General features: G+C 43.5%; 1 protein-coding gene across 1 annotated transcript; it reads left to right on the top strand.

Moving 5' to 3' along the window:
* Positions 1-2,454: 2,454 nt before the first annotated feature.
* Positions 2,455-22,197, top strand: LOC102089843 (ly6/PLAUR domain-containing protein 2). Its single transcript, XM_005513746.3, has 3 exons — positions 2,455-13,374; positions 18,345-18,464; positions 20,091-22,197. Exons 1-3 carry the CDS (start codon positions 13,323-13,325, stop codon positions 20,300-20,302), a joined length of 384 nt encoding a protein of 127 aa, XP_005513803.1. The 5' UTR covers positions 2,455-13,322; the 3' UTR covers positions 20,303-22,197.
* The last annotated feature ends 351 nt before the right edge of the window (positions 22,198-22,548 follow it).

Here is a 22,548-nt window from a genome sequence, read left to right as displayed (position 1 = left end):
CCTAATGGGCCAAGCGCACTGGAGACAAGACCTCTAAAAATTAGTCTGCATGTTACAAAGACCTTGATTTCCCCACTTTGGACTTGTGATGGTGATAGACAATAACATCAATACCCAAATGATCCAGGGCAACAGGTCTGTTCACAAAATGTAGTGAAGTCAGAGACAAAGATATCAATACTCAGATCTTTAGGTTCAACCTGCAGTCACTGGCTGATGGTGCATGTGGACTAAAGAAGGTGACTTCAACACCAAACCTGCCACTCCTGCTGTTCCTCGGATTCCAGGATCTTCCCAGGTCTTTCACCAGCGTTGCTCCTGGAAGTTCTCCACTGTCCCATGGGAGATGTGTCCTCCTACCATCTCTGCGTCATGTTGGTTTTCTACCTATGGACCTGCTAGACACAAAACAAGCCAAAATTGAGCCTTAAACTGTCAGGTGAAAAAATGCTGTTACTTCCTCTGATTGATCAAAGTTGCACTGGCTTTTTTTCCTCTTTAGCAACAGAAATCAGGAGTAGCCTTGGCACTCTTTAGCCATGCCCTCCTTGTCTCCTTTGTACATGGTTCTCTTATTTTGTATCAAAAAACAAAACAAAATCCTCTCAAGCTGCACATGGTTTGATTATATCTCTGTCCCCACTTAAATGAGTGATAAACAGCTTCTTTTGAAAGATGTGTGCAGATGTATAGAAACATTTGCAACAAAAGGAGTTGCATGTTTTTTTTTCCTCCTTCTTATCCCCATCTTTTAATTAAAATGACACAGATGCTAATGACAGCTTTTACAACAGGAGGGACCATGACATGACCTGCAATTAAGTGATGATGAGTTTGGTAAGAACGCATCGCTTGTCTCGTTGTTCCTCATATGTGCCTTCCTCTGGTTAATGCATCCTCCCTTGCCTGCTGGGACCACTGCAAACCTCTGCTATGCACACAGAGCACATGGAAAATTGGGGAAAAATTATGAGATGGGGTAAATATTCCCTGTGCCTGAGCCTTCCTTCCAAGAGGCTGAGAGACCTTGTTTGAAGGGTTGATTTGTTCCTCACCACTTGCTGCGAGTAGTGAGACCAAGGCAGCACCCAGAGTGTTCTACCTTGCAAGTAATGGGGCTGTGAGTCTTTTTGAGCCACCTGATAAAGATACCTTGATTTTGGACTCAATTACCTTCATAACATCTCTGCTGTGAGCAAAGAACTAAACTTAAAAGCCATCAGCATAGCTGTGTCCTGATGCCTGCTCATGCTTTTGCAAGGCTCTTAAGGATGCTACAATGGACAACCCCATGGGCTAAAAAGCTACGAGCAGGGTTATGAGACCTGGCTGCCTCCTCCAATCATAGAATCATAGAATAGTTTGGATTGTAAGGGACCTTCAAAGGTTATCTAGTCCAACCTCTGCCATGAGCAGGGACATCTTCACCCAGAGACCCGTCCAGCCTGGTCTGGGATGTCTCCAGGGATGGGGCATCCACCATCTCTTTGGAAAACATGGGCCAGTGTTTCACCATCCTCATAAAAAATTTCTTCCTCGTATCTAGCTTGAATCTCCCCTCTTTTAATTTAAAACCATCACCCCTTGTCCTGTTGCAACAGGCCCTGCCAAAAAGTCTGTCCACATCTTTCTTATCAGCCCCTTTTAAGCACTGAAAGACCACAATAAGGTCTCCCTGGAGCCTTCTCCAGGCTGAATACCCCAACCCTCTCAGCCTGTCCTCCCAGCAGAGCTGTTCCAGCCTCAGATCATTTCTGTGGCTCCTTTGGCTCTTCTCCAGCAGTTCCAAGTGTGTCCTGTGCTGAGGACCCAGAGCTGGACCAGCACTGCAGGGGGTCTCACCAGAGCAGAGCAGAGGGGCAGAATCACCTCCCTCCATATGCTGGTCATGATCCTTTTGATGCATTGGCCTTCTGGACCATCTCCTTCCTATCTTAACTTCTCAGAGTTTGCTCATACCAAGTACTTATGCAAGGGAACAAGGGCTGATGGGAAGAGCATTCAGCAGGCTACTTACCCTATACAAATAGCAAGTTATATTAGTGGTATTGCCAGGGGACATATCTGAAGGTCAGTTTGCACATGCTCTCGAGCCTATAGATGAGGAATAGATTACATATGGAGATCTTTTTCTTTTCCTCTTCACTCTCTTTTTGTCTTTCTTTCCTACTCATGGGCTATATTCTTGTACGCTTAGGATATGGTAGAAGAGATATTTGCAGTTTTTCCTTTTGAACACATGTGGCAAAGATTTCTTTGATAGATATATGTATATTTGAGAGAGAGGGAGGGTATGACAGCTTGTCAAATGCAAGAGATGTTATTCAACAGTTTAATCCCAAGCATGATATGATCAGTTCTGCCAACTCTCACAATTTCTGGTTCTACTATACATCTTTTTTTCTAATTCCCAAGACCCCAGCACCAGAAATTGTGAGAACCTCAGCTACTGTAAAGCCCTGGAGTGAAAGGCCTGAAAATGTGCAGCTACAATAATTAAAAACATAAATAATAATAAGAAAATAAATAACAAGAGCCCAGCATTTATAGAGCATTAAAACTAGTGGCTCGTTAAACCCAACATGTGATTTGGAACTTGAGGGCCATGGTGGGACAGCCCTTAAGTGCTTTGAATGTGTTTACTTGGACTGTGGAAGTAGAGATCGAAATCTCAGCAGAAAATTCAGTTCTTCATCTTTTCTGACAAGACAAGAGGTTACGAGGGGAGGCAGATTTGCTCCGTACAAGCATAAAATATCCCCAACACTTCTCACTGGAAAATGAGAAGAGCTTAAGTCAAAACCTGCTCATTTTGGAGCATGCTAATGAGAAAGTGGTTTCTGTGCTTCCACCCTGGAAACTGCTGTATTTCAGCGGCAGCTGCTGCCATCTACCACTATGCCAATGTCGCAAGGGTTCTTATTTTTGTGTATAGTCCGTACAAAGCTTACTGCAACACCAGCCCTTTCCACTCAGGTTCGCTGTTTGCTGGAGGATTTAAAAATGAACAAAGTTCTTCCAACTGTTTTTGGGATTTTTTTTTTTGCAAAAGGTGTTTTGGAAAACACAAACCTGATGTGACTTTGTTGCACAAACAGCCAGAACAAATAAGGCCAGTTGCTTAATGATTACTCAAATGATCCACCTCATTACTCAAAATATGTCCTTGCTTGACGTTAAGTTACTCAAGTTACAGATTATTTGAGGTTACTTGCCTCCCAAGGACCCTATTTGCCATGAAGGAGGCTGTGGTCCCACCACACCTGCGGGAAGCTTGGTAGCTCTGGTCCAGGTCCCTATTTGTCCATGCTGGAGTGAGATATAAGCATCGATGCTCTTCTGTCTCTGGAAAAGCAGATGTGGTGCACATCTGGATGCTTGGAGGTTTAGAGCCCTATCACGAGCCTATTACTCTTGTGATCCCAACGCTTTTGCACCTTGAAGTTGGGCTGTGCTTTCACTGTCATCCTTGGTTGCGAGGTGTTCCGGGTCTCAGCTGTTAGGGGTGAAGATGGCTCTGAATCCTTCCTTGATCCCAGAGGAGTTATTTCGCCCCTGGAAAGCTTCTGTCTGAGGCTATAGAACTGGAATGGGGATAGACACACCCAGTTTTGCATTTTGGGAGCGCCCATGGTGCCCATGGAAGTGAAGTCCTGGGTCAGTCCTGCCATCTACTGGCTTTTGACAGATTTGGTAGAGACACTTTGAAGCCCAGATCTCACAAGTCAAGGAGGAACCATCAACGTGTGAAATCAGGAGTAGGGAGCCAAGGGTGAGTTATCTTTAACCAGATAATTGCATGCAAAACAGGGAATCAGAAACCTTAGAGACAGACTGAATGTTTTAATTTGTCCACCTTTGCTCTGATAGTGTAAACTGAGAAATTAAAGGCTTAACAGGCTTCCCAGGTCCAATGCTTTCCGAGGGAACACTTTTTCCAGCTCAGAATCTGCCATTTCATCAAAATGGAAACACTTCATGAAAATATAATGAGGCAAATAAATTTTTGCAGAAAAAAATATTGACACATTTTATTTCAGCTTTGTTGGGTGATCTCGCTTCACTGCGATGGTTACACTCAAATGTTGATTTTACTAATACATATATGTGAGATTTGTAATTGTGTAATACCTTTATTGTAACAGAATAAGCAGAATAAAGTAAAATAGATTCCTTTAAAAATATTAACATAAGTGTAGTGTATGTTACATATCATTTCTTATACTCTAATAAAAATATATAGAATTAATAAAAAGGTGCACTTGGAACAAAATTTTTTGATGGTTCTGCAGATATTATAGATATTACCTCTTGCTTTGTGTGAAAAAAAAGTCCTTGGGTTGGATTCAAAGCCCAGAGCTGAGGCTTGCAGGCTGGTCAAAAGGACAGACATGAGGCTGAGCCTGTAGAATATAGGGACAGATAAATCCGTAGATGCCATCTCAAGGCCACTGGAGTCTCTTCCTGGTGGTGGATAAAGAACAGGGATTGTCTTTGCCTTCAATAGTCCTGCTCATAAATATCATTGACTTGCCCATGACCCTACTGGGAATGGAGATGGGATTTGTTCTGTGAGCCTGCTCTTTTTTTTCATTGGAGATGGTGGCTATTTTGGGCACATAATGGTCCCTCTGTGGGTGTCTCTGGGCAGCTGCTCCTATTCCTGAGCTCTCCAAGGCTTCAGGGGCTGCTCTGGCATCTCTAAAATGGACACATGGACACACAGACACACGGACATGGGGCTGGTTGCTCTGGAGATTGCCCCCTGCTTTCCTGAACTCGTGCTGCTGTGCAAAGATGTTTTATTCTATTTTTTTTTTTTTTATAAGCTTTATTATTTTTTTGGGAGCCCAGTTGGATACCATGGGAGAAGGAGATCATGTTCTCTGGGGGAATGTAAGATAAATGCAGAATAATAACGATGGGCTCTCAGGAGATTCTCAGAAGCAGCCACAGGCTATTTGAAACAAAGACATAAAAGTATATTTCTTTTTCTCTAGATAACCCCAGCCTGGACTATCTCCTTCCTGGGAAAGGATCTTCTCCCCTGCTCTCCATCCTTGCAATCCAAATTTTGCAGCCTTCCTTACAAGTGTTTTTGGAGATGGGAGAGCACCAGTGGTGACGGGGAGTATTCTGGGGACTGGAGGGCATTGCACAGCATGTGATGACATAAGAAACTTGTCCCCGGGAGGCGACACATCCCTCCTGCTTGGCATCCCCACCTTTACTTGAAGAATTGCCACTGATGTCTCTGCTCCTACTGCTCTATGGGCACCTCTCTGTCTCTAGACAGGCCCAGGATGGGCTGTTGCACATTTCAGGTGTCCAGAAAGTTCAGGGAAATTGTGCCTTTTGTCCAAATCAAAAAGGAGACGCCATTAATGTTTTGACACAGAGGTAACAGAGCTGCTTCCTTCATTATGGTCTGTATTTCCAGGTGAGCCTCGTTAGGGGATGCAGTGATACCAAATGCCTGAAAGTATTTCTGGAAACTAAGCAACATGGGCTGTTGCCAGTGTTTTGGTTGGCTCTGCAGGTGTTTCTCACTGGCATTCCAAGGTTGTGATGATTATCTTGGGGTATGAGACACCACATGCCAGCAAATGGGTCTGAAAGTAGGAGAATTTCTGCATCCGCATCCCTGCCCTTTTCTGTCTCTCTGGAGATATCTCCTCTCTCGCTGTGGCAAACACAGGTTTTAAAGGAAGGAATAACTCTGGGGCTGGAGGAGGACCTCCAGAAAATGAGTTCCTTTCCTATTTTTTGAGGTGGAGGAGTCAAGAAAAGCATGTAGGTAGATAGTTTGCAAGTGAAAATTTGAGCGGTGCTGAAGGAAGAAAAAAAACTAGACTGAATCAAGAGCTCCACCTTCCTGTCAGTGCTAAACCTCTCCGCTTTCTTTCCCCTCTTTTCCTTTTCTCCCCAGTTCCTGTGTATTGAGGTCCACATGAGAAGCCATAGGGAGCAAGTGGGAAGATGACACCTCCAGGCCACAATGTTGACCTGGGCAGGAACCAAAATGGGAGGAGGCTGGAAAGATGGGAGGTACTTTGTGTGGCTTTGGGAACACATTCCTGCTTATCATCTTCTGAGAAAAAGAGTCTTAAAACAATGCACAATATACTTTGGTCTCCTTGGGTTTGGTGATCTGACCCTTCCTGTGACATCCAAGCTATTATTAAGTTAATAACTCCTGTGTACAAAGAGTTAAACTAATGTGACTAAAATTTAACACATACAGCATCAAACCCGTGGGGAAGAGGTGTGAATAGTGTGCCTTGTTCTCCTTCTCCATGCCGATTAACACAAACAACGACTGGGTGTATTGTGTTTCATACAGATTCTTGTCGTGCCCGCATCACCAAGAATGATGTCACGTTGTTGTCCCTGAGCGCCAGGTGCTCCTGGCTCTAATTCTGTCTTATTGTTAAAATTGAGGGATGTGGTGACCCATTCTCGGATTAGAGTCTGAGTTTCACATGAGGTTCCCTTCCTGAGCCCAGACCAGTTAAACCTGCTGGTTTAAGGAATGGCACCCATTTATTATTATAGAATCATAGAATAGTTTGGGTTGGAAGGGACCTTTAAAGGTCATCTAGTCCAACGCCCCTGCCATGAGCAAATTATTAGAGGAAAGATGACAAAAACCAAACAAAAGAATAGATGTAGGATGGTGGCACCTTGTATGTGACAGCTTTGCATGCAGTACTCAGGTTCTTTATAAGGGCAAGATGAATCTGCTCACATTGGAGTTTAACTTATGGTTTGTACGAAGCAATTTAGATAGACTGACTTGAGTTTCTCCCTTTTATTTTTAATTTTTCACATGGATGTTTCTCATCCTAAATCTGGTTGGAACCAAATGAATATGAAAACTGAATAATGGAACAATGAAAATTGAAAAATACAAAAACAATCCTAAAAATACCTCCCTCTCTTCCTTGGGAAATGAGCTGAGATCAGAAATTTGCATTTTCTTCTCTTGTCAGAAGGTGGCAGTGGCAGGCCCCAGATCTGACAGTGCAGTCTCAGTAGGATGTCCTGGGATGGATGTGTTGACGTAACTGGACAACACGCCTATTTGCTAAGGGACATGATGGGCAGACAACTTGGGGACACGCTCCTGCCAGTCCTCAGCCAAAGACACGTGGATCTTTCCAGCTTCAATGCCAAGCACTGAAGTATTAGATGGAGATGAAAAAGGCCTGGAGGCAAAGCTGCTTCTTTTCATTCAGGACATTTACTGTTTTATATGTGTTGTCCTTGTTCTTCCCTTCAGGCCAATGAGAAGTGACTCAGATAGGGAAGTATCTCTTGTTCATCAGATGAAGGAACATAGGGGATAATTAAAACAGGTGACACCTAAACTGAGCAAGGACATGGATGATTGAGTGCACCCTTAGCGAGTTTGCTGATGTCACCAAGCTGTGTGGTGTGATTGACACGCTGGAGGGATGGATGCCATCCAGAGGGACCTTGACAGGTTTGAGATGTGGGCCTATGTGAACCTCATGAAGTTCAACAAGGCCAAGTGCAAGGTACTGCACATGGGTCAGGGCAATCTCAAGCAGAAATACAGGCTGGGCAGAGAATGCATTGGGAGCAGCCCTGAGGAGAAGGACTTGGGGCTGTTGGTTGATGAGAAGCTCAACATGACCTGACAATCTGCACTTACAGCCCAGAAAGCCAACTGTGTCCTGGGATCCGTCAAAAGAAGTGTGACCAGCAGGTCAAGGGAGGATTCTCCCCATCTACTCTAGTCATGTGAGACCCTACCTGGAGCTCTGTGTCCAGCTCTGGGACCCCTAACATAAGAAAGACATGGACCTGTTGGAGTAAGTCCAGAGGAGGCCACTAAGATGATCAGAGGGGTGGAACACCTCTCCTATGAAGGCAGGCTGAGAAAGTTGGGGTTGTTCAGCCTGGAAGATCTTATAGCAGCCTTTCAGTACCTAAAGGGGACATACAAGAAAGCTGGGGAAGGACTTTTTACAAGGGAATGTAGTTCTAGGAGAAGGGATAATAGCTTTAAACTGAGAGTGGATTCAGATTAGATATAAGGAAAAAATTATTCACCACGAGGGTGGTGAAACACTGGAAGAGGTTGCCCAGAGAAGCTGTGGATGCTCTGTCACTGGAAGTGGTCAAGGCCAGGTTGGATGGGGCTTTGAGCAACCTGGTCTAGAGGAAGGTATCCCTGACCATTGCAGGAGAACTGGAACAAATGATCTTTAAGGTCCCTCCCGACTCAAACCTCTGTATGATTCATAGGATTCTATGGGGTGCTTTATGTTCCTCCATCATTAATAATACCTTGGAAAGCTGGATGGAGTGAATAATCTTGAAACAAGTGATTACTGCCCCAGTCTGTCAGGGTTGATGGGAAGGAAAAAGATATAAGCTTGAAAACAAAAAGAAAAAAAACAAAACAAAACAGAAAAATTTGGTAGGGAAGGAAGACATATTCCCAGTAGTCATAAATATATGATCAACCCTTTTTATGCACATTATGAACACAGAGGAAGGACACGTTTTAGTAGTCAGTAACTCTGGTAAGATTCTCCCATAGGATCACTGTATCCGTGTGCTGGCCACTGGCCAGGCAAGTGATGAATATGAAGGTCCCACCGAGAAAGAGTTAAGTGCTACACAGAGGTTAGTCTAGATAACAACCTGGAGGTAAGAGGTGCCTGCATTGAATTCAACAGGGAAGAAAAAAAACAGGTTAAAAAAAAAAAAGTCAGGTGAATCATTAAATACAGGGAATAGGACTCCTTATAAAAATAAATTATCTTGTCCCCTACCTTCCTGTCATGGTGAATATATAAAGCATCACTAGTTCTCAGGCACAACACATGCCTGGGGCAGATGGAATAGCTATAGTGCAGTCTGGTGGGAATATGGGAAGAGCAGCAGAGTTAAAGAAACCCTTTGTACTTGTCGTCTGGTCTGATCTGTCTGCCCCAGGTCCTGCACTAACCAGCATCCCTCATGTCCCAGTCCAATACCAAGGTGGAAACCAGTGTAGAGAGATCTGCCAAGCTTTCTGTACCCACCTACAGCTCCAATCTCCAGCAGACTGACCTACTACCAGGTGTGAAAGTCACAACTTTTTGCTCAGAAGGAGTGTTTTGAGCCTACGACTTGTCAGATTGAGGGCACTCGTTCTTTCCCCAAGGGTACCTTCCAACAACTTGGGTCTGAGAATCACCCAACCTTTACATGCTCAGTAGGGTTCAGGGAGGGCTGATGTGTCTTGCAAAGATGTGTATAACGGAGACATGCTGGATATTGGCCACATGTAGCAGGGAACTGTAGTAAAATCGATCAGTAAGAATCAGGCTGCTGTGACTAATGAGCTAATGAGTGATGCTTGTGTGGAAACGGCTCTAAAAGAGCTGCAGGGTTGGATTCCTGACACATTATTCATAGGGATAGGCGAGATTCAGACTTGGCACTGTTTATTTTTCACTTTGCTTTCCCAGGTTTCTCTTTAACTTTTAAGGACATTCCTCATCCGTGAAGGAAATGTAGGAGGGCAAAGATACCTGTTTAATTCCTCCCTTTTCAGTGCAAAGTAGCTCTCATCTCTGGAGAATTGTGGGTTCTAGACAGTTAATAGGGAACATGATGCGTCAGAGATGAAGTTCGTGATAATTTAATCTCTGGCACACTGCACAACAGCAGATTTACTGGTTAGACTAACCCACCCTTGCTGCTGGCTTCCTTAAGTGATTTCCATCATTGACACTGTTTTGAAGCTACTAGGAGAAAACTGTGAATTATTTAAACAAATCTTCTCTTCAGCCTTTCCAATACATAGTTTATACTGTAGTTATGGTCAACCCTATAACATGAACCAACTTAATATCTAGAATGGGGAAACCGAGTTTAATTTTCCAAGGTCGACTAGCAAATAATTGACAGAACTTACAGTAAACCTCCAAGTATGCAGTTTTCAGGCCAGTGCTCACTCTTATTTCTTCTAGTAGCTCATGAACCGCCTATCAGGATTGTACAAAAACAGCAGAACATTGATGAAAAAGAAGCATTAACCAGTGGTAAAACCATGTGGAATATTTCTGGAGTAACTACTACCTTGCTGCATGAGCCTAATTAATCTCTCTGCATCTCAGCTTCCTTATACATATTGAGATAATATTTACTCATCTTACAGGAGTGGTTTTGGGTTTAACCTACTTGTAGGTGTGCAGCAGAAGCTTAGCGCTAGTGTTATGACATTGTCATGTCAACACCTCTCCACATTTATCTTTGAATCTAATTGTAGCTTTTGCACATACATCTGTTTGCTCTGGAAAGCTGTGGGATTCCTGGAAGATATAGAAAGAGCTGATTAGAATCAACAAAATTGAGAGTTTAAAACGATCAAGCCAATAAGGCTCTCAGTTGTAACACGTGCCTGCACTTCTCTAAGCACAGGTGCAGCCCGTGCTCCCTGAAAATGCCCTGGAAGTGGATGGAGATATCTTAGGAATTCCCAGTGTGACTTTCTCAGTCTGGTTATTATGCAGTGTGAGCAAGTCTGTTGGGAGGTTTTGGGATTTGGAGACTATTTGCAGTGTGGATGCAACTGTTGCATGACTGCTCATCTCAGGTGAGGATGCTTCCACCCAGAAACTGTCTCATCTGGCCAGGTGGGCAGCAGAAGTGTTTGGCATGGCTTTCTCAGGCTGGAAGTGAAAATTCAGCTGAAATTTGTTGATGATAACAAACCCCTCTGAAACACAGAGAATTCTGGTACTAGTTTACCTTTGACCACATACTCCAGAAAATATATATATTTTTTTCAAATCCATCTTGTGGGTTGTTGAGGCAGATTTATACAGGTTGTGTCTTTTTTTTTTCCCTGTAGTTAATGGAAAACTCCCAACAAAACAGGCCCTAATTACCCACAAAAGAAGAAAAGGAGTTCAACAAAAGGCTGTTTGGATGTTGCTATTAATTCTTGTGGTCTCTTTGGTGACTTGCCAACACTGCAAGGCAATTGCTTAGGGTGTGCATAAAAGAGGAAACATTTCAGGCAATGCTTAAAGACTCAGACAAGATCAGCTGGAACTATAAACAAGTGAAGCATGTTGTCACCCCCCACAAACAACCCTCCAGACTCAAGGAGGGCACAAGATTTAACCAGGGTGCTGATGGAGGGTTCTTCCATCCAAAATCTTATAATGTAATGAAGATCACATTTCAGACATACATGTGAAACCAATCATCTAGCACACATTGTTTGAGGCCACTTAATACCAGAAACTAGAAACCACACCCCTTTCCAAGTTCTGTTTTGTTTTTCCTAAGAACAAACTAACACGATTGATCAGTGTATTTCCCCATTCTTAGTAGGATTATGAATTTCTGCTGAACATGAGCAATGCCAAACCAAGAATATAGGAAAAGCCTTTCCCTAGATAATTTTGTGCTGGAAATAACTGCTAAATTTTCATAATCAATGTAATGATTGTGTTATGGAGGCCACGTGAAAATAATGAGTCTGAATTCCTGAGGGTGTAGATCACCCAGAATTGTTTGTAAATGAGGCAGGGCTTGCTAAAATGATGACACTGTCACTGGAGAGATAAGGACTGGATTGTTTATCTGGGAATAACAGAAGACCTTTCAACATTTCAAGTATTCAGTGATACTAACCCTGAATAAAGTTCCTCCAACAGTGTGACAGATATCAAAGGTGATGGGAATATCTCCAAGAACATCTTTATTTCAGTCTTCCCTCCTTTCTTTCCTTATTAAAATTGTGTGTTGGGTGGGCACCTGGCATCACCACATAAAGGCTCTTCCTTATCAGTTTTCGAAATTCCACTATCAAACTTCCCCATCAGACATTGTGGGAGGATTTCCAAGCACAGGGCTGGCCTAAGGCACAGGAAAAGCAGTCAGATGCCTGGGGCAGCAGTGTTTGAGGATGGGAAAGCCAAGATGTTTGGCAAGCAAAGAAGTCATGGGCTTGCCAAACACTTGGAAAGGTTTGGCTTAGAGCAGATGGGCTTATCCAGGCATCATTCTCCCTGAATGACTCGGGGTAGCAAGCCTGAGATGCTCCTTTGGCTCAGCGATCTGCTCCTGTTGTCTTCCCAGTACTCCCTCCACCTCTGTCCATAGAGGACAGGGAGAATAAAATAATGTAATAATTTTTTAATATATATTATTAATATATATTACTATATTAATAATATAGATTATTGATATATATTATTATTTATATTTATGTTAGGCTGGATGGGGCTCTGAGCAACCTGATCTGGGTGAAGATGTCCCTTCTCATTACAGGAGGTTGGACAAGGTGATCTTTGAAGGTCCCTTACAACCCAAACTATTCTATGCTTCTATGATTTCTGTTGGAAAAGACCTTTAAGACCACTGAGTCCAACCGTTAACCTAACATGAGGAGCTTAACACTGAAGAGAGAGGGAAACAGTGTGGTCCCACCCATAGCCCCCTGAAATCCTGCTCACAGCTTGGAGAGAGGTTTAATAATACCAAAAACCCAACCATGCGGTTTCCAATGAGTATGGGATTGCAAGTCTGCTTTCCAGTTCTTTCGCTCATAATCGCTGGGAGAGGCTGAGGTTGGATCTTGGGAACAATTTCTTCCCAGAAAGGGCTGTTGGGCATTGGAACAGGCTGCCCAGGACAGTGGTAGAGTCACCATCCCTGGAGGGGTTGAACAGACACGGAGATGAGGTTTTCAGGGACACGAGTTAGTGCCAGGGGTGGGGTAACAGCTGGACTCAATGATCTTAAAGGTCTTTTCCAACCAATATGATTCTCAGATTCTATGATCAACTCTGGTTCTTGCTGACATAAAAACACAGAGGAAAAAAGTACATGAGGTTCAACACCTTGCTGTTCACAGCTACACATGCTTTTTTTCCAGGACTCATGGAAACAACCCAAGTCTCTCTAACCACTACCAAAAAAAAAAAAAGAAAAAAAGAAATAACACCAAGCTGCAAGGCAAGGTGTAGGCACTGGGATTATTTGATACCCCTGGTTTATGCATCATGCCCAGATACAAACAACCCGGCTTAATCCGGCTATTGTCCACCGTGCAAACCCTCATTTTCTTCTCCAAGGAATATGAAAAGACATGACAGTATGGCAGGAGGTGGGGACTGCTTCTCAGGTCTTTCTATTCATTTGTAGCTCAATCAGACTTGTTTTTCCAGTAGAATTGGATCTTGGGTCGGAAACGGTTCATGGCAAGCCAACAGGAGGTGTGCCATTAAATCTGGTGGTGAAGAGCGGTGGGAGCCCAGTGACCAGGTGTCGAGGGTCCATGCAAGATGAAGGTGTTTCTGTCTCTTCTGTTGGTTGCCATCGCTTGCGTGGAGTTCGGTAAGTTCCTGCTCTTACTTATCTAAACTCTAACAGGAGATGTAGCATGTCAGGGTGACGTGCGTCCTGTTCCCTCTGAAGTCCATGCCTCCCACTTTGAACAGTTTTCAGCAAAAAAAAATATCTGTCTTTGGAATATTTCCAGCTTGTCAGATGCTCAGGAACATCATGGTCTCATTGGGATTGTTAGTTCAGGCTCTTTAGGAAGTGTTACAAGAAAGACAGTGACTATATCATGTAATTTCTTGAATGCAAATTCCAGCTTTCACTTTTTGCTGTTCTTGTTCAATCTGACCTTCATCTTCTGGATCTTTTGGTTGTGCTTTTTTAAAATTTCTTCTCCTCTTTTGATACTTAACCCTTAAGCCAGCTAGCCAAATTAATGCAGTGTGTGTAGTGGCTCTCTCTAGGTATAATGTTGCATGTGTGGTTAATTAAACTTCAGCCACTAGAAATGGGAAAGATGTTCTGGGATACGAAGCTGGTGGCACAGCTACCACAGGGCTGATGTTTCCATATCTGTTTAGTAACACACTGTGGTTTGCGTGAAGTCAAAGACAATTCAGGCAGACCATCTTGGAGAACAACCAAATATGAAGTGTTCTGGGGACTTTCCCCATTTGCAGGAGGATGTGAGAGTTTGTCACCACAGGAAGGGACCCCAACCATCTTCTCCCACTCCTTTCTGTCTGCATTAGGCTACTGTGGTCCATAGCTTCCTCACAAGGGGAAAAGGAAAGGTAGGCAGTGATCTTTTCTCTCTGGTGATAGAATGATAGGACCCAAGGGAATGGCAGGAAGATGTGCCAGGGGAGATTTAGGTTGGACATTACGAAAAAGTTCTTCACACAGAGGGTGCTGGAGCACTGGAACAGGCTCCCCAGGGAGGTGTCACATCCCCAAGCCTGAGAGTGTTCAAGAAGAGACTGGACAATGCCCTCAGACACATGGTGTGAATATTGGGGTTGTCCTGTGCTGGGAGAGGAGTTGGACTCAATGATCCTTGTGGGTCCCTTCCAACTCAGGACATCCTATGATTCTATGACCTGCCACCTCGCTGGATGGGGTAGTCTTGAAGCACACAGTCCAGATGGGAAGACAACAGCAACCTGATTTTGGGGGTGACCCATCTGGGATGTGGAGGTGGGGAACGAGCCCCATGAGTCCAGTCTGTACAGGGATACAATGCAAATCTTACCCCTCGGTTTCCATCAGTGGGATTCAATTGTTTCTCCTCAAGCACCAACTCCAAGAAGCCAAACACACAGGGTTGTTTGAGATATGAGTGTTTCCATTCCCTAGGAAGCAGGGAATCCACTCATTGCAGGCAGCCCCATACAAGTGGTGATGCCATAACCTCTAATGGTTCAAGGTGACTGCACAGTGGAAAGGACATCCCGGCATAGAGTCCCCCTTCTGGTGTAGACTCCCCATCCCTTGATGCTACCATCAGAATAACTTATTTCACAACAACTTAATTCATAGTAACGATCCCAAGCTCAGAACTGGTGTTAGCCTGTATGGGCAAGGTAAGTCCTGTGCATTGTCACTGCTGGAGCTGTGAGTTTTAAATTGGCACATCTGCATGCTCTGCACAACTCCTCCAGATCTAGGCAGTTTAGAGTCTGATTTTATCTGTGCCTGGCTGGGAGATGGAGCTATGCCAGGATTTTTTCTTAGAATTATTGAGTCATAGAATCACGGAATGGTTTGGGTTGGATCTTAAAGACCATCTATTTCCAACCCCTCTGCCATGGGAAAGGATGGTTTCCATTAGATCTGGTTCCTCAAAGCCCTGACCAACCTGGCCTCTCCTTTGGTTTTGTTTCCTTCTTATGTAAGGATGTTTTCCTTTCTCCACTTCGGGATCTGCAGAACAGGTTCTGCAAGGGAGGGAGAAGTGTGTGGAGAAAGAAAGGGGTTTTGTAGGATTTTTTTTGGGAGAACACAGCTGCTGTTTGGAAAGGAAGATCCAGAGATGCAACAGTAGCCCTCTCCTTTTTATGTAATGCACTGACTATCTTGTTATCTATAAGACATGTGTCCTGACTCTGTTCACTGGTAGTTCAAAGTCTTGGGGTGCCTCCACTGTAGCGAGATCTTCATGTGCTCACCACAACTGCTGCAATAGAGACCAGTCACCATTGGTCTCCAAACCAGGGAATATTTTCTTTCATCATTATACCATGTTCATTCTGGGGATTCGTGTTTGCTTGTCAATGCAGAGACAGCAGTTCAGAGAGTAATGTAACTGATTAATAGAGGATGGCTTGGAGACAAAGGGACTCTATAGTTGGATATTCTTAAGGGATGGGCAGGAGTCTGAAAGTCAGAATGGAGCAGGAAGAAAATGGGGTGGGATACAGATTTGCTCTAGGGTTGACTCATCAACTTAATTTTGCCATCTTACTTAGTAAGATGTTGTCAAGAGTTGGGCAGCTGGGGAGGAGGAGCTCCTGCTGTGACTCGGTGTTGCCACATTTCTTCCTTCTGGTCCTTCCCCACTTCCCTGGCCCACTCAGGTAGGTATAGTCAGGGTGGATGCTTTGTTTTGGCAGGCAAACATTGACAGAATTTGGAAGCTTCATGGTGGATTGGGCAAGCAGAATTTTCTTCTGCATGGTCTCTCCTCTGCAAAGCTGGGATAAAACCATGATGTATCAGCAGTTCCTCCAAGCTTTCTTCTGAGCATGAGTGGAATCTGTGTAATTTTGGCATTTCCTTGAAAGACAGTCAGAGCTGAAGGAGATAGATCATCTGCCAACATCCAAATGAAGCTACTGAAATCTGTTCTAATAAATTCCAAGATTTTCTGCACTTTTATCTCATCTTTTGCTTTCAGCTCTCCAAAAAAAAATGTACTATAACTACACTGAATCATTTTAGCAGTTGATATTTACCTCTGATTTTAAAGAAGGCTTCTAATGTGTCTCTATTCATTTTTATAGTGTAATTTCATTTTTATGCTACTACATATCTGCTTGTCTGTGTGTAAGTTCATAAGCTTGCAAAAATAAAAAAAAAAAAAGGACCACTATAGTTCCGTTAACTTCACAAATATGTACCCTTCACAAATAGGCCAGATAGATATCCCAAAGCCCTCCTAAAACTGGGTTTTTAGACAGCAGCTCTTCAAGTCATTGTGTTTTCTCCTTGCTCTGTGAGATGTCAGCTGAGTATTGCTGCTGAAGAGCTGTCTCATTTGCAAAAGTAAAGTTGTTTCATTCCAGTTTTTGGTTATTTTACAGTGTTAAAAACTTCCTGAACTTTTATCTTTTCCATCTTAAAAAAAAAAAAAGAAAAAAATAAAGATATGATCATAACTATAGCTACTTTTTAGCATATTTAGCCATGTTTGACCATGTTAGTTTGGGTAAGGTTAATGAAAATACCTGTTTTGCACATGTTGGGGACAATGCTTACTTTATTTTTTGCCAAAGAGGAACACAAATTCGGTAGCTTTGTCTTGTCTAGTGATGATTATCATGATCTAATGATGAAGATCCTCCCTAAAGCTGTATTTGACAGCTGTCAGAATTGATGCAAACAACACATCAGTTCGAATTGAGGGAACCACAATAATCCTTTGAATAAATGCAGGATAATTGCTGAGTTTGTTTCTGGCTTACTAGTTAGGGTGAAGTTGCATTACTTGTTATCATAAGGTGGCTTACTTGCCTAAGCCTGCTGTTGTGACACCCCATCTTAGGTGTGCTCAGTATGAGCTGAATTGTTTTTCTTTTTAAATGAGATTTAAAGGGATTTCATCAGGGTTGTCACACAGATGGGGTAGAACTGTTTACCAGATCAACCAAGGAGGGGCTGCTGGTCTGTGATGGTACCAAAATGCATTGCTATGCCTATAAGGCACATGAGTTCTGGTGTTTGGATGGGGGTTGGAAAAGGGGACCTAGATGAGGTGTTGGGTTCCTCAGAAAGCCCTGAAGAAAGCAAAGTTCCCTGGAAACTTTGTCCAAAAATGGTGATGGGAAATTCCAGACACTATTTTGACTTGATACATTTAGCTTGGAGTGCTCTGGAAGTACTGCATTGCAACAATCTGGGTTCTTCAGTGTCTCTGTAAAACCTGTCCATCTCAAAAGTCTTTAGACACAGGTTTGAAGAACCTGGGCTGTCGTTATTCTGGATGTCTAAGAGCCAAATGGAACCTGCAGGCTTGCACAAGCCTTTGCGACTCAACAGGGAGGTGATGAAGAACATCTAGGAGCTAGTGAGTGAGGAGGCAGGGTGATTTAGGGACTCGAGTACCAAAATCTGTTTGTCATGGTGTATATCTGAAGCAGTACATGTCTTAAGGAGTCTACTTTATTATGGCCATTGTCATCTTTTAAAAATAAGTTTTTACACGTTCTTCTGGCAAAACCAGAATCTCAGCACAGGGGAGGGTTGTGTTTAATTTCTTAGAATCGTGGAATAGTTTGAGCTGGAAGGGGCCTTCAAAGCTCATCTAGTCCAACCCCTGCCATGAGCAAGGACATCTTCACCCAGTTCAACTTGCTCAGAGCCCCGTCCAGCCTGGCCAGGGATGTCTCCAGGGATGGGGCATCCACCACCTCTCTGGGCAACCTGGGCCAATGTTTCACCACCATCACTGTAAAAAATTTCTTCCTTGTGTCTAACCTGAGTTAGATGATCTTTCAAGGTCCATTCCAATTGCTAACATTCTGTGATTCTGTAATAGGACTTGCCCGCATCGTGGGGTCTTCCATGTATGTGGCTCTGTCTTGCTGGACTTGTTCCAAGTGGTGTGAACCCACATCTGAGGCTTTGCTTTGACCACCAGACTGCTGTGTTTCTCACTCCCACTGGTACAATCACTTTTTACTTTTCCATTTCTGTTCTCAGCAGAAGTATTTTGAAAAGATACACTCTCCAGAGGTACCTGGAGGGGCACAGACAGAATCTCGTGGTCCACGCTGAGGTTAACCACATACTTTTCCTCCTTGCAGTGCAAACCTTACAATGTTACTCTTGCCCTGAACTCACTGCTGCTGAGCACTGTGTGACGATCCGGAACTGCACGGAAGGTGAAACCATGTGCAAGACAACCATGTATTCCCTGGACGATGGTAAAAATAATTACTTTTTTATCTGTATTTTTAACATAAGTCAGTGTTTCTACAGTGAAGACTTTGGATGTGGGGAGTAGTACCTTTTCTCACTTAAATATTTAAGCCTGGAAAAGAGCTCCTGCAGGGCAGAGAGCATTCTCCTGCTGTTGTGGAGAGCAATCTTCATGTGAGTGAATACTTAGTGAATGCAAGCTCATAGTTAATGCTCAGTGTTGAGCACAGTTAGAAAAAACCACACTGAATAGAACTTGAGATATGGAGATAAAGAGTTCTGCCTCTCCAGACCAGTTGCATGGTACACACAATGGGTGAGGTTTAAATAATACTCTCCTGACCCAAAAACTGTTTATGAAAGCTGGGTGGAGCAGAGAGGCCAGTAGAGGTGAACCAAGCTCAGTAAGGTGGAGCCACCAACTTCTGGTGATTTGGGGGCAAAATAGAAATTCTCTTGAGTTCTCTGGAGCTATTAGGAAGGAATCATCAGTCTAATTCTATGACTGGTAACCTGGTCATAACCTGCCCAAATAACCAAATGCACTGTGAAGATAGAGGTTCTGCTGATAAAACTCTGGTTCACATGAGAGAGGGAGAAGACAGAATCGTAGAATCATTTTGGTTGGAAGGCACCCTCAAGATCCTCAAGCTTAACTGTTAAGCTCACACTGTCACTAAAACATGTCCATAAGAACCTCATCTACACATCTTTTAAACCCCTCCAGGGATGGTAACTCCACCATTTCCCTGGGCAGCCTGTTCCAATGCCCAACAAACCTTTCCAGGAATAAATTTTTCCTAATATCCAATCTAAACCTCTCTTGGTGCAACTTGAAGCAATTTCCTCTTATCCTATCACTTGTTACTTGAGAGAAGAGACCAAGCCCCTCCATGCTCCAACCTCCTTTCAGGCAGTTGCAGAGAGTGAGAAGGTCTCCCCTCAGCTCCTGTTCTCCAGGCTGAACCCCCCAGGTCCCTCAGTCGCTCTCATCACACTTGTGCTCCAGCCCCTTCCTCAGCTCCATTCCCTTCTCTGCACTCGCTCCAGCACCTCAAGGATTTTCTCGTCATAAGGGGCCCAAAACTGATGCCAGGATTTGAGGTTTGACCTCACCAGTGGCCAGTACAGGGGACGATCACTGCTCTGGTTCTCCTGGTCACACTAGTGCTGACACAAGCCAGGACACTGGTGGCCACCTGGGCACACGCTGGCTCATATTCAGCCACTATCAACCAACACCCCCGGGTCCTTTTCTGCCAGGTAGCTTTCCAGCCACTCTTACCCAAGCCTGTAGTGCTGCCTGGGGTTGTTTTGACCCAAGTGCAGGACCTGGCACTTGCAATTGGCCTCAGTCCATTGATAGTGAGTGGTGTCAAAGCAGTGGCAGCAAAAGTGCCTAATTGACCTTTTGCAAGATAAAGGTGATCCAGGCAGGAGGCAGAGGATGCAAGGTGCTGTTCAGATTGCAGCCATTACCTGGGAAATTCTTCCTATATTCCTGGAAGGAAGTAGACCAATTGTGTTTGAACTGGAGCTAAGACTTTGGAGGTGAAGGCATCTAATATTTCACTAAGGAGTTCTCTATTCCTGCCATTCCTAACTGTTCTTTCTTTCTTGATTTGTTGTAGTTTATCCCTTCACAGGAGTCTTGACTGTCACCAAGATGTGCGCGTCCGAATGCGTCCCATCTGATGTGGATGGGATTGGCCAGACGCGCCCCGTCTCCTGCTGCTACACTGACTTGTGCAACTCTAATGGTGCAGCTGGTTTGAGGACCAGCTTTGTGCCAGTTGGGGTGCTGGCAAGTTCCCTTTGTGCCTTCTTCTGGACTAGACCTTGAGGAGCTGATGGGGAGACCTGAAGAACCCAATGAAGAAGAGAATTAACACTAACTAGCCCACTTTTCTGTTTGGATGCCTCATGGACAACCCTCAATATCTCCCAGAAATTGCTTTTTTTATTACCTGCCCTTTCCCCAGGACCAAGAGAGAAGGAAGACTCGGGAAGTCCTGACATAAAATTTTAAATTGACTGTTCAACAGCTCCCACAAAACTGGATTTTCTTTGCTCTGTTGGTCTGTCTCATTTTGAACTAAAAAAATTCTACAGTATGAGGTACATTTAAAACAAAAAACCTTGCACTAAGAAGCTGTCATACCTCCTTAGAACATTTTTCCCCAGGTGTTATCCAGCAGAATAGCTGAATTGGGCAGTGTCCTCAAATAAAATTCAGTTATGGGCTCTTTGTGCTGTCTAGATCTCCTTCTTTGTACACGAGAAATTAAGGAAACAGTTCTGTGTCCAAAATATAAGGCAGGAGACTGAACTGCCCATGCCAGTGATGTGATCCAAAGAGGCTAAAATCTTTTGCTTTCTGTATCCTTTTGAGCAGAATAAAAAGAATGTTGTGTTAAAGATGTAGTGATCACTAAAGTTATATATAGTGAAGTTTGTTTTTTAAATTTTGTTTTGTTTTTTTTTATTTTATTTTATTTTATTTTATTTTAATTATTTCCAAACTCCAGTTCCACCTTTCAGTATTGTTCATACAGTGATATAAGCTAGCTTTGGTGATACGTCTTGCATTAGATGTGAAAGACATTTCCTATTATCCCCCACTGGCAGTGACCTTCCATCCACGTTTCTTCCACCAGCTCCACTGGTATGACACTGCCTTTACTGGCAAGAGTGAATGGTTTATATAATGGTTCTAGCCTGAACTGGGTATTCCATGCAGTGACTTTCTCCCTTGCTTTAGTCCTCCAGAGCATCACCTGCAGTTGCTTGTGTGTTGGTCAGGGCTACTAAGTTTCGATGTTAGCCATCCTGATCTGGTTGTGCATTTTCCTATAATCCCCTTTTTGAGATTCAGCAAAAAACGTCCTCCTCCAGTTATCACTCTGCTTGTGATATTTGAAATAATCAATAAAGATGTGATTTAAAGTCTACCATGTAGCATATGCATAAGATCAGGTTTCTAAGAGAGTTGGTACAATTTGCATCCTTCCATCCTTTGTCAGCTGAATGAAGTCCTGAGAAACCTGGGCTGACCTCATGATTGAGACCTTTGTTCAGGAACTTGTGTTACACACTTTCTGAGTTCCCCATTCCAATCCACATTTTCTATGATCTTATGATGCACTCACTGAGATTGCCAGAGCACAAACCATTATTTCCAGGTGTTCTGCAAAGTCTGGCAGATGTTTCTGCAATGATTTTCACCTGTCCTGCGTTGCTTCCCATTGCCAAAATTAGATCAACTTTGGAACAAACAGCAATTCTGGATTCACACACAACTCCCAGGTTGCTCCAATATAATTCCTTTGCTGGAACAACATTATGTAAGTGGTCAGGGTGCTGCATGGGTGTGGAGGCGGCTGGATGAACCACATCCCTGGCTATGGAAGGACTTTGGAAACCAGCTGCAGGCTTGCATTTCCTGCCAGTATGTGTTTTGCAGTGTTCTCTACCTGTGAACCATGCCCAGAGCTCAGTCCTCAGATGTGTGAGATAAGTTTTTGGCTTTCTGATGCACAAGGGTGGTACGTAGAGGTTGTCCCTTTTTACCTACCAGTTCTGTCAGTCAACGATCTCAGGTTTTGTTGGCCCAGGGGCTGTATCAGGACCACTGTGTATGATAACCAACAGTGAAACACCACCAATATATCTTATTCTTTTCAGACGTGTCGAATTTTCTCACCAGTCGTAGGACATGCACATGTGCCAAGACATGAAGTGGGAACTTCATGTTCTTGCTGTGCCGTTGCTAATACCTAATACAGATGATTTATCATGCACTGGTAAAATAAGATGGTGACAGATCACCTCGTGGCCACTGGGTTCCATCATGGCCACCTCTCATTCTCCAAACAAAGTTGAAGAGAACCCCATTGATTATTTTGCATTGTTGTAAATGGAGGGTTTATTAGGAAATGGTCAAAATACCTGGATACTCACTTGCTAGGAGTAGAAAAGCTATTAGACATTTCTTCTTCACTGTCCAGAAGCATATGTCAGCACTTCCGCACAGGAAACCAACATTAATTATAATAAATACTAGCAAAACTCAGGAAGAAATACAACTTT

This window comes from Columba livia, chromosome 2 (genome assembly GCF_036013475.1).
Source record: "Columba livia isolate bColLiv1 breed racing homer chromosome 2, bColLiv1.pat.W.v2, whole genome shotgun sequence".
NCBI classification, from domain to species: domain Eukaryota; kingdom Metazoa; phylum Chordata; class Aves; order Columbiformes; family Columbidae; genus Columba; species Columba livia.
The sequence above is the reverse complement of the archived record's forward strand: the minus strand, read 5'-3'. Positions and strand labels throughout refer to the sequence as shown.